Source organism: Stegostoma tigrinum, chromosome 21 (genome assembly GCF_030684315.1).
Source record: "Stegostoma tigrinum isolate sSteTig4 chromosome 21, sSteTig4.hap1, whole genome shotgun sequence".
Classification (NCBI taxonomy): Eukaryota; Metazoa; Chordata; class Chondrichthyes; order Orectolobiformes; family Stegostomatidae; genus Stegostoma; species Stegostoma tigrinum.
This window is the reverse complement of record NC_081374.1, coordinates 14258254-14271519: the sequence shown is the minus strand read 5'-3', so window position 1 is coordinate 14271519 and position 13266 is coordinate 14258254. Positions and strand designations below refer to the sequence as shown.

Genomic DNA, 13266 nt, shown 5'->3' with positions numbered 1-13266 from the left:
CAGTGCCACAATGATGCCACCCGAAGGTTGCAGGAACAGCAACTCATATTTCGCTTGGGAACCCTGCAGCCATATGGTATCAATGTGGACTTCACCAGCTTCAAAATCTCCCCTTCCCCCACCGCATCCCAAAACCAGCCCAGTTCGTCCCCTCCCCCCACTGCACCACACAACCAGCCCAGCTCTTTCCCCCCACCCACTGCATCCCAAAACCAGTCCAACCTGTCTCTGCCTCCCTAACTGGTTCTTCCTCTCACCCATCCCTTCCTCCCACCCCAAGCCGCACCCCCATCTACCTACTAACCTCATCCCACCTCCTTGACCTGTCCGTCTTCCCTGGACTGACCTATCCCCTCCCTACCTCCCCACCTATACTGTCCTCTCCACCTATCTTCTCTCCATCTTTGGTCTGCCTCCCCCTCTCTCCCTATTTATTCCAGAACCCTCACCCCATCCCCCTCTCTGATGAAGGGTATAGGCCCGAAACGTCAGCTTTTGTGCTCCTGAGATGCTTCTGGTCCTGCTGTGTTCATCCAGCCTCACATTTTATTATCTAGGATGTCTGACACTCCTGTTTATATCTGTCGGCCAGAGCTCCCTGATTGGACCAGATTAACAGCCCCAATCAAGGAACTCATATTCTATGATGTCCACCTGGCTGACTTCATTATAATCACTACAGTACAGTTGATAAATTTTTGATGAACGCTGGCGTAAAAGATTATCAGGGACAAATTGGACAAATAAAATCAACCATGATCTGATTAAACTGAGTAACTCTCCGTTCCTCAAATCAAATATATACGTTCCCTGCTCTTGCCATCTCAAAACCTTGGAAGCCAGGGCTACTTCATCTTGTCTTACCCAAACTCACTTTCTTCCTGGAGCCAATAAAGCCAAGGAACTTCTGGATAATTCTTGTGGAAAATATTCATAACTGGGAGGAGGCAGGGGAAAGCTGGTTACGACAAAACAGCATTTATGTCAGAAAGAGCCCTCCTTCAATTCTCATGAGGGGTCACTGAACTCAAAGTGGTAACTCCGATTTGTCTTCACAGATACTGTGGGACCTGCTGAGTTTTTCCATCAATTTCTCTTCTTGTGACCATTTACATCAGAATTGTAATCCTAACTTTTGGTTGCAAGGAGGAATGAGAGGGTCGAGTTTTACCAGCCTCAATGGGACGGCAGACGAAATGCTTTGAGTGGTGAAGGGGGTGCATGTAATCTCTGATTTACTGACACATGATTCTTAAAGGTCAGTTCATCATAGTTTGTGTAAATAATTGATCTTCTGTGAGCGAATCAAGCAATAACTGACCTGAGGCAAGTTAGAAACAAAAACAGAAATTGTTGGAAAAGCTCAGTAGGTCTGGCAACATCTGCGAAGAGAAACTCAGAGTTAAAGTTTCAGGTCGCATGACCCTTCCTCAGAACTGTCAGGTTAGATATTACTGATACGATAAGATTGGGAGTTGGAAAAACAAGTCGGGGAATGTTGAAAACTGCTCACCTGGTCACATGATGCACAGCGTGGTTTAAAGAGATCAGCATGGTGTCTGCCGCAGTATAGCTTCCCATCCTGGTAAAAGTAAATGAGGTCTACAAGCAGCTCCTGACAGGTGGTGCATCCAAAGCAGTAAGGGTGCCAACACGTGCGGTTCCCAGCTCTCTGAGCAAAGACAGCAACGTCCCCTCCATTTATCTTCCCACCACACTGAAAGCACATGAGCAGATAGCCAGGGTGTAAATCCTACACAAGGCTTGATTCCACAATACTAACATTCTCAACCATGCTTTCGATCTCCATCTTTCTAACCATCTCTGACCCTACATCCCTCCTGGATCTCTGTGCTGATCTACTTGTGGTTTCTTGTGCACCCTGATTTTATTTGTTCCATGGCTGTGCCTTCCTCTGCCTTGGCTCTAATTTCTGAAGTTCTCTCTCTAAGCCTTTACTCGAGAGATATTGGGATACTGGTCAATATGTGGCACAAAGGTAGATAATTGTCCATGACCTGTTTAAGTAATAGACCAGCTTGACAGGTGAAATGTTCTACCCCGCCCCTATTTCTTCCATACTCCTCCGTATCTTTGTCTACTCCTTTAATCCCTTTGTTACAAACCTGTTCCTTTGACCAAGCTTCCAACAGTCTCAAGCTCTCCTGTGGTTTGTTTGGCAATACTCTCGTGAAGCACCTTGTGATGTTTTATTACTTTAAAGCCACCATTTAAATGCAAGTTGCAAGTGGTGCAGGGCTGCTTTATTTGGATCATTTTGTGACCAGCTTTTTCTAGGCCTCAGATTGACAATGTGCACATGACACTCAAAATATACACCACACTTCATGTTCATTTCATTGGCTATCATTTTTGCCAATTATAGATATGCTGTCAATTTCAGACTCAAACTGAGCCTTGGTTTCAAGTTATGTTGCTTTGAAATGTCAAAACGTTTATGGCTTTGGCATTAGTTTTTAAAAGTGTATTCTGAGGAAGCGGGCACTATAAGTTACATCAGCATTTAATGCCCATCCCTAGTCGCCTTTAAGAAGATGGTGGTGAGCTACCTTCTTGAAACACTGAAGTCCATGTGTTGTCCACAGACCCACAATGTCCTGAGGATGTGAATTCCAGGATTCTGACCCAACAACACTGAAGGAGCGGCAATACGTTTCCAAGTCAAGATGGTAAGTGACTTGGAAGGGAACTTGCAGGTGGTGGTGTTCCCATGTATCTGCGGCCCTTGTCCTCCCAAGATGAAGGTGGGCCTGGGTTTGAAAACTGGCTTTCAAAAAATCCTTAGTGAATTTCTGCAGTAGATCTCATAGCTGGTTCACAGTGTTGCTTCAGAGTGTTTGTATGGAGGGGTGGATGCTTGTGGGTGTGATGCCAATCAGTTGGGCTGCTTCGTCCTTGATGGTGTCAAGATTCTTGCATGTTGTTGGAGCTGCACCCATCCAGGTAACTGGGGAGTATTCCATCACACCACTGACTCGCGCCTTGAAGATATTTAGGCTTTGGGGAGTCAGGGGGTGAGCCACTCACAGCAGTGTTCCTAGCCTGTGACCTGATTTTTTTGCCTGGTCCAGTTCGGTTGCTAGTCAGTAGTAACCCCAGGATGGTGACAGTGGAGGGACTCAGCAATGGAAATGCTGTTGTATGTCCAGAGCAAATAGTTAGTTTCTTGTTTGATCAAAATGGTCAGTACCTGGCACTAGTGTGGCGTGAATGTTACTTCCACTTGTCATCCCAAGCCTTGATATTAAAAGCATGCTCCTGAACATTCTCAATGACATAGTCACTTCACAGTGTATGAAAGACCCATCATGACATCACAAGATCCTAAAAGTTACCAAGTCATGTATAGCCAGAGGTCATCTCATTGACATATACTTTAGTAGGGCTGGAGTCAGATATTCAAATACATTTCTTGCAGAAGCTCACAGCCATAAAATTGTGAACAGGCTGGGAATATTTTAAAGACATTAGTTCTTATGGCTGGTTTTGATTCCTTGCACATTTTTCTACATTTCAACTGATGCTATGTGATCAGTTAAAATTAAATTTATCAAAGTAGCCAACTTCCCCAAAGTTTGGCTACAGAGAACGTAAGTTGGACACAGGAATTAAGGCATACCAAATGTAGAGAGATAACTGGGCTGCTCAGAACATAGTAAAATTCATGTTATCCAGCTCCTTACTAACTGGAGTTATGAATTTTTTTAAAAAATTAGATGCCGTACAGTGTGGAAATAGGCCCTTTGTCCCAACAAGTCCACACCACCCCTTGAAGCATCCCACCCAGACCCATTCCCCTATAACCCATTCATCCCTGAACACTACAGGCAATTGAGCATGGCCAATCCACATAGCCTGCACATCTTTGGACTGTGGGAGGAAACCAGAGCACCTGGGGGAAACCCACACAGACACAGGGAGAATGTGCAAACTCCACACAGACAGTCGTCCAAGGCTGGAATCAAACCCAGGTCCCCAGCACTGTGAGGCTGCAGTGCTAACCACTGAGCTACTGTGCCTGCATATGCTGTCCCTGCCTATCACTATTGCTGTATAAAATCCCACTGATGTCAGCCTGAAGTGATTGTAAAAGGGCAGCTGAAGGTTGAAGTGTTTTCCCCTCAGTGTTTACAGTGAAAAGAATCGAAGGTGAAGAAGCTGTAATCCTCATGCAAGTTGCGCTATACTTTTTGTTTGATTCCTATAATAACCACAAATTTCAGTGGGTTAACCAGTGCTTTTGATATACTGGCACCACCCTATCTCTGTGTGTTTCAGAGGACAGGGATGTTACTGTCTTAGTAGGAGGACCATAGGAGATGGTCTAATGTAGCCCGTTAGGTCTCAATGTAAGGATCCGACTCCAAATGAAATGGAGTTGGTCTACTGACAGTGTGAATTAAGGAGGTTTAAGAAGTAAGGTTAATGTCTGTGCCTTTTGTAAATAAACATTCTTTTGACCTTCACTGAACATCCACAGGGTTACCAAAAAGCTGAACTGGGCCGGCAACATAAATATTCCGGCTAAGCTATCAGGCCAGAAGCCAGACATTCTGTGGTGACTAACATCCTGGCCACCATCTAGAAGGTACAAGTCAGGACTCACTTGTCTGGATTTGTGCAGCTACAATAGCACACAAGTAGCTTGACACCATCTGGGAAGAAAAACATCCCACTGATGGGGCCCCCATTCATCACCTTAAATAATCACTCTTCCGTCATCAGTGCACTGTTTTAGGGAGCTGGATAACATGAATTTTACTGTGCTTTGAGCAACCTAGTTATCTCTCTACATATAATATGCTCTAACCCCTGTCTCCAGCTTGCCTTGTCTAACTCCAAACCTCAGGGAAGTTAGCTTCATTGATAAATTTAATTTTACTGATCGCACAGCATCAACTGCAGCGTAGAAAGATGTGTTTGAATATGCAGAATGTAAGAGAAATCACATTACAGGGTGGTTGTAGCAAGCTTGAGGCTGCTGTTTTGACCAGCAATGAGAGAATGGTAGGGGTGGGGGGTGTCAAAGCTAGTCTTAAGAACTAATGGCTTTAACTTTCACAGCCGCTTCACGGTTTTATGCCTGTGAGCTTTTGCAACTGCAATAAATGTACTTGCATATCTGACTCCAGCCCTACTAAAGTAACCTTCAATGAGATTGCACTGCAGCAACCAATCAACACTCCTTCGATAGTACCCGCCAAACTTGCTACATCTACCATTTAGAAGGACAAGGGCAGCAGGTGCATGGGAGCACCATCACGTGCAAATTGATCTCCAAGTCACATTCTGTCCTGCTTACAGGTCGACATCCAGGACATTCCTCCCTAATTGTACTGTGGGTGTCAAAACACCACATTCATTGCAGTGGTTCAAAAAGATAGCTGACCACCATCTTCTCATGGATATGCAATAAATGATGACCTAGTCTGTGACATCCACATCCCATGAAAGAATTTTAAAAAATTCAACTAATATTTTCTGACCTCAAGTCCGTCTACTTTGTTGGATTCCCATTTTTACTTTTAGCTTACCTTTTCACAGAGTGCTCCAGTGGCAGTTAAAGGAAACACCTGAACAATTCCACGTCCCAGTGCTTCCCTCTTCCTCTGACCACTGAAGACACGCAGCTCCCTCTTCTCTTCTTCACTTAGTGATTGGCAGTACTTCTCCTGTGAAGAAACAAGACAGAGTTAACTTCATTGTTATGTATTCTGTAAATCACAGGGTGCAAACTAATTGGAATTGATGGCTTAATGTTATTTTTGCTAAACTACTAATTCACTTTATGTTCTGGAGACCTGGATTCAATTCCCATCCAGGCAGGTAGAGGAATTTGAATGAGATATTTTTTAAGAAGTCTGAAATTAAGAGTCTAATGACAAAGAAACCATTGTCGAATGTCAGGAAAACCCATCTGGCTCACTAGTGTGCTTTTGGGAAGGAAACTGCCCTCCTTACCAAGTCAGGCCTACATGTGACTCCAGACACACAGCAATGTGATTGACTTTTAACTGCCCTCTGGGCAATGCAAAATTGGGCAAATAATGCTGGCCTGGCCAGTGACACACACATCCTATGAATGAATAAAAAAAACAGTAATTCGGAAGGTCTCAAAATTCGCAGCAAACAATTTATTGACAGAAAGGGGTGGCCAAGTTATAGTAAATTGGCAATGTTCATAAAGGCATGCAATTGAATTGCACTTCGTACTTAAATTCTAAGCAGTCACAGCATATGTTGACAAAAATTGTTAGCTTTAAGCTCTAGTTTTGAGACAGAAGAGGACAGAGAGTGAAAAATATCTCAGTTGAGGCAAAACTACCAGAAGAGGTCACAAATCCCAAGAACTGACGATTACCTGCCATTTAAGTGGCCAACAGTCTCCACTGAATTCAGGTGTTGGTCTGTTCTCAGTGCATTTCTTTTGGATTGTCAGAGAGCCCCTTGGCACAGAGCAGTGGTACCATTGTGAATATGGTCCCACAGCATCTTCTGAGTGTGTCCTTTGTGATCAGCAGGTGGGTTTTAAGTATGCTTATTCACAGGGGAGGTTGTGTGTAAATGGTGCATCAACCCTTTTGGAACTGTCCAGCTTGTCAACACTTGCTGACAGATCTTGATGTGTCTGGAATTATCAACAAACATCTGCCAATGATGACCTGGAAGTGTGAACATATTTGACCTGTCAAGAAGTGTTCACTTGTCAAGAACTGTCAACAAGTATCAAAATGCGTTTTGATGCATTAGAATGCTTTTATTGACAGTGTAGGCATTCTTGTTTTCCTGTCAATACTCAATGATTTATAATAGTAGGACAAAAAGGTTGGTCGGTTGATGAAGGCACTAAGTTGGCATAGGGATTTGAAGGGCCATGGATGAATGGCTAAAGGTCATTAAGTTGCATGGATTGGGCATGAGATTTTGTGGGATTGAGACAGGTCTGAGGTGAGGGCTACTTGACCAAGGAATCAGAAAAATAAATGGCAACTATTTTAAAGTGCTTATACACATAAAACCACTATAGCATTTATGCTGCATGACTGATTTTTGGGGGGTGGTGCTGTGGTACAGTGATTAGCCCTGCTGCTTCACAGCATCAGGGACCAGGGCTTGATTCCAGTCTCAGGTGACTGTGTGGAGTTTGTACATTCTCCTTATGTCTGTTTGGATTTCTTCCAGATGCCTCTGATAAAAGTCTTCAGCTGCTGTTGAAAGGAAGTGTGCATGATATAAGGGGTTATACCCCTCACATGAAATATTTGTTTACATAAGATATTAGGCACTTGAGTGAAATGTTTATTTACTTAAGGGATTAGTTGAAACGATTTCAGTATTTTGGAATTTATTTGCATCACTTAAGTATGTTTTGTTCCAATGGTGGCATTATCAATAAAATGATAGTTTTATATTTTGTCAGTATGCCTCCTCATTAATGCTCATTCTGGGCAATGAGTGAATTGGCACAAACAGATAAGAAAAGGGTGACAGGCCAGACTGTATGAGTAGGCATAGGAGCCATAAAGGACCATGGGATTGACGGGGGCCTGGCAGGATAAGGGGTCATATGAGGAAGAGGTTGGTATTGGGATATGTGGGGCCAGAGATGGGTGCATGGGCATGGGGTGGCATATGAAGGACAAGAGGCCATGAGATGTGGCTTAAGGGGCATAGGTTGGCATAAGAGTATAAGAGATCATGAATGAGTGAGTTAGTAGATGTTATAGGATGGCCTGGATGGGGCATGAAGAGTGGGGGTTTCAGGGCAAGAGGGATGTATTGTGTTTTATTATTTATTTTTAAACATTGAACATGGTGCTGGAGTCCCCTCAACCCACCTTGGGGCCTGGCAGCCACCACCACTTTGCCTCAGTGGCTAATTTTCTCTCAACTGCCACGTCACGGTCCAAAAATGATGAGTAAAGGCTATTGTTTACAAAGTGAGAGTTGGAGAAACTGTTTCTTCTGACTGTGCACCAGGCCTGGGAATGAAAATCGGGTAATAAATTGTGAAGCTGGATGAACACAGCAGGCCAAGCAGCATCTCAGGAGCACAAAAGCTGATGTTTCGGGCCTAGACCCTTCATCAGCTTCACACTTTATTATCTTGGATTCTCCAGCATCTGCAGTTCCCATTATCACTTATCAATGAAAATTGGGTGATGTGTTTCCTTGTTCTGGATTCACTGGTATTGGGAAATAGACCCTTTGCTTTTTCTCAATTGAATCCTTTTCATTCTAAATACTTTATTCAGAACAGACCCCACATGCTGAAGTCGAAGGGAATAGAAACTGTTAATGCAAACTGACCTTGTCATTTCACCCTTTAACCCCGGTATCATTTTGGTGAATTTGTGCAGGACACATTCCAAGGACAGTAATCTCCCTGAGCTGCAGCTCAGCACTGAACACAATGCCCCAAATGTGTTCTGCCCAAGGCTCTGTTAAAACAGATGCAACGCTGCTTCCCCTTTGCATTCCAATCTTCTCGAGCGGAGGTGATTATTTGCTGAGCACCTTTATTGCAACGTAATTAAGTTGAAAATTTAGTGCTTTAAAACATGTGTTAATGGCTTTCATATCTCTCACCAGCTGATCACGTGAGTCACTCACAGATGTCGATGGTAACTAAATTACTTATTTCAGGTCTTTTTATGTTTATTGAGAATATATTTGCAAGTATCATTCAGTTAACAATCTTTTTGTAAAAGCCTTTAAAATGTTGATAGTCAGATGCTCGTTTCCAATTATGTTATTTTGTGTTTGTGTATGAGGATTGGTTAAAAGCTATTGCTTAGAAATTCATAAATGTATCTGACCTGTTTTTCATTATTACTGACATGAGTCACAATATTGCTCCTCATAAAATGCTGCATTTTGAAAATGAAATTGGCTGCTCCTGTTATTAACATTGATTATCCCTGGTCTAGGCTGATACTTGGTACTATTGCATTGCTGGCGCTGATATCACTTGGCTAAAGGTTTTTTGCAGCTTCCAATGGATAATATAGATATTAAAGATCCCTTGGCTCTACTTGGTCAAGAACACATAGTTCAGACAGTGTTGCAGTCATATTTCTTTAACCAGCAATGATAGAGAGCAACTTAGCTCTCTTACTATTTATATAAGTGAGATGTATATAGAATGACGGTGCCTACTCTTCAGAGTTGACCTATTAGTGATACAAGCCTTTAAATTATTTTATTAATTATAGAAGGAATTATTGGTGATTCAACCTTTAAATGCTATGAAGAATTATAGAGGAAATTCTAGAACATTAGGACCTTAGCAGCTGAAGATACAGCCATCAATGGAGGAGGTATTTGGAGAGCTTAAACCAGTGGGGTGTTGTTGTTTTGTGGCATGGTGTAGTGTCTCTACCTCTGATTCAAGAGGCATGGGTTCAAGTCCCACCTGCCCTAGAAGTGGGTCATAACATCTCTGCAAAGATTGATTAAAAGTATCTAAACTGACAGGATGTGTGTGCAATATGATGTCCTGAGGAGATTCTGAGTTGTACCATTTTAAATGGGTTGATGCTAATTGCAGAGGGAGATCAAAAGGCACCCATGATCACTGTGGGTAGCACAGTGGCCCAGTGGTTAGCAGTGCTGCCTCCCAGTGCCAGAGATCCAGGTTTCATTCCAGCCTCAGGTAACTCTCTAAGCTTGCATGTTCTCCTGATATCTGTGTGAGTTGTCTCTGGGTGCTCTGGTTTCCTCCCACAATCCAAGGATGTGCAGATTAGATGGATTAGCCATGCAAAATTGCCCACAGTGTCCAGAGATGTGCAAACTAGGCAGATTAGCCATGGGAAATACAGGGATAGGGTAGGGGTTTCGGTCTGGTTGGGATGGTCTTCATAGGGTTGGTGTGGAGTCAATGGGCTGAATGGTCTGATTCCACACTGTAGGGGGGTTCTATGAACTAGGTTTCAAGCTTCCCTGTCCAGTGTCCTGTACCGAGTGCTAGAAAATCTGGTCTCAGTTCTCCTAGCCACCTGCTGCATAAGCAAAGAACAGAGAGAAAAAGAAGGAAAAACAGCAGTTTTTATGGCATTGCATTCTACATAAATACAATATCTTAAGATGCTTGACAAGAAGGCTATAAAGTAAAATATGACACCAAGCCCCATAAGGAGATATACTGTCAGATGACAAAAGCTTGATCAAGAGATAGATTTTAAGCAGGGAAGTGAGGTGGAAAGAGAAGAGTTGTAGGAAGGTAAGCACAGGCCTGACTGCTAAAGTTTCAATTATTAAAATAAGAGACATTGAAGAGGTCAGAATTAGAGGAGAGCAAATATCTCAGAAGGCTGTAGGGCTATAAGAGATTGCAGAGGGGAGAGGCCATAGAGGAATTTGAAAGTGACAATGAGAATTTTAAAACTAAAACTTTGCTTGGCTGGGATTCAGCATAGGTCAGAGAGTACAGGGCTGATAGTGTCTTGGTCAAATTTAGGAGAGTTTTGGATTTCCTCAAGGAGGGTATGATATGGAGATCAGCCAGGAAGGTAGAGTCATTCCAGAGATAACGAAAACCAGAATGATGGTCTCAGCAGCAGATAAACTGGGAAAAGGGATAGGTTGAGCAAAGCTACCGAGGTGGAAATAGGTGGTCTTAGTGATCCCACGAATGTGAGGTTAGGAACCGATGGGGTTAAAAGTGATGCTGCAATTTTTAGCAAGCTAGTTTAATGTCTGAGTTTTGCCAGGGAGAGGGATGGGTTTGAACACTAAGAGGAGAGGAAAGCACAAGATGTACTGTTGAAGTCTGCGTCTGGATCTTTTTTAGTTCGGGTTGTTTTGAAAAGCCATGAGGGCTTCTCAGAGTAAACCCATGCTAAACTTACACATTCATTTGTGGCTTTTCTCAAATAATATTGAATTATTGGCACCCTGCACTCACTATGAACTTGGTTGGAATTCCCCCAAACACATTTCACTTCACGCTGTCAAAAAGACCTTTAATGTTTTGGTCTGTGCTGGATTACAAAATGGGCCCCAACTTGAGAAGGAAAGCATAACTGAAACAGTTGTATTGTTCAGTTCCATTTTCACAATTAAGAAAATATTATTTCAATTTTGGTGAGGAGCCCTTATTTTCAGTAAAATGGCTTCTGGATATTTTCTTGCTGCGCTGATCATAACACAAGGCTGTGGGTGGAATACCTTAACTGAAATGTATTGATAATTGTCCTTTGTGCATTTAAAGAGGGTTTTTAACTGCTACTGCATTATACAAACCAATTTAAGTATGTGAGAAATTGCTATAATAAGAGTCTGTTATGTTTTAGTAGCTAACCATATAAGCTTTCATTTAGTTTCCTCATGGTAATCTTACCTTAGGTGGTTTGTTCATGAAACCAAATACTCTTTATTACTCCCTATGCAGTTAACAAATGAACTGTTGTAATAGTTTTCAATGTTCCAATTGATGCTTTACATTTGCCATTGTTTCTCATGGGAACTATATGAACATTATGAACTATAGTGGCAATATTCAGTTTAAAGCCTAAAAATGACTACAGGAACGAGGCAACGTTTCCATGTACCCATTTCTCCCTCCACACTTCTTATTTGTAGTTCCATGGGTGCCTGACAGCCTCCCTTATCTTTTCCAAGCAATCACTTTTTTTTCTATTAGTCCAGATACGAAGGCATGCTCAGCTGAGTTTGTCATCGCATAATTGCTCTTGTAGCAAAGACCGCTGGATTGCTGGAAATGCTGGGTTAACTAACTCCCTATGCCCAGGCAAAGGAAAACAATTGTTGGATGTCCCAAACACTGCCCCAAATCAATTAGCTCGGTATAAATTGAGAAGCAAAGCTAGAATCTTAGGGTGCATGAAAGTTCATGCCACAGAAGGAGAACATTCAGCCGATTGTGACTGTACCAGGAGTTAGCAACACAACTCCCACTTTGCAGCTTCTGGGTTACAGCATTTCCAGTTCTTAGCCAAGTACTTTTTAAATGAGGGCTTTAGTCTCCATGACCACTTACAGGGAGTGAATTCCAGCCACCCACCACCCTCTGAAGGTCGCATTTCTCCTCGACTGCATTTTTATTCTTCTGACAATTACTTTAAATCTGTACCTTCATTGTTAAGGGGAATGAGTCTATCTGTCTTCTTGATTGGAATTCTTTGATCCTGACGACATTCTTGTAAATCTCCTCTGTAACCTTACTAACATGATAACATCCTTCCTGTAATACCATTACCAGAACTCTTATAGCTGTAGTTTTATTTGTGCCTTATATAGGTGGAGCATGGCAAGCATGCTCTATGCCTCAGCTAATAAGAGGAATGCTATCTAAATCACCGTATTTATTTAACCTGCTTCCTTCAGGAATTGGTGGCTATGTGCTCCAAAGTCTTCCTGTTCTCTGCTCTCTGATGAAGGGTCTAGGCCCGAAACGTCAGCTTTTGTGCTCCTGAGATGCTGCTTTGCCTGCTGTGTTCATCCAGCCTCACATTTTATTATCTTCCTGTTCTGTATGGTTTAGCACAACACCAGACAATGCTCTTCAATGCCAGGCAAGAACTGGCAGGGATTATTAAAGGTTGATTTGCATCCAGATCCAATCTCTCAAATCTAACAACCTTGGGACCGAGCCCATGCAAGATTTTGGATTTTTCCAGATTTTAAGCCAGCTGCTTAGTTCAGGGGGCTGCTCAGATCAGTTGGGTCATGTGGTGTCAATGGGCCACTAGGAGATGAACAGGTCACAAAGTCAGCATCACAGTTGTCCAGGCATGTGGAAGTTGATTTTAATTGAGAAAAGTTGAAAAAATATGATGCATGGCACATTCTAGAAACCATCTGGTTTTTGGACGTTTTGATTATTAGACAGCAGTTTTGAGAAAGAAAACTTGTAGTTAATTGTGATCATCACAGCAAATGTTTGATGATTATTCATTTTGAAAGGAAATTGGATGACTATGTGAGAGAGTGGGATTTTCAGGAGTGAGTGGGTTTGAGCAGGATCATGGGACTGACTGTACTGTTCTGCAAACTTACCAGCATTGACTTGATGGGTTGAATGGTATCCTCTTATTATGGAATAACTATTATTGCTTTTTTGCATAGATTCCAGATCAGACAGGTGGCATACCTTTAATCACATCATGTGATCTTCCATTAGAAAGGTACCTGTCTCACCTTAAGTCACTGTCAGTCTATTGGAATCTGTGCAGTGTCTTCAGTCAGTCAGTGTATGTAATGTATGATATTATGAGTAAA

General features: G+C 42.4%; 1 protein-coding gene across 3 annotated transcripts in view; it reads right to left on the bottom strand.

The window, feature by feature from the left end:
• Window positions 1-13266, bottom strand: part of LOC125462833 (prickle-like protein 1) — a 169352-nt gene that overhangs the window by 21034 nt on the left and 135052 nt on the right. For all 3 annotated transcript variants that reach the window (XM_048553256.2, XM_048553255.2, XM_048553254.2), the window contains 2 exons: window positions 5556-5693; window positions 1514-1717 (listed from right to left, as the gene is read on the bottom strand). In XM_048553256.2, coding sequence (XP_048409213.1) covers window positions 1514-1717; window positions 5556-5693 — 342 coding nt within the window. The remainder of the gene's footprint in view (window positions 1-1513; window positions 1718-5555; window positions 5694-13266) is intronic.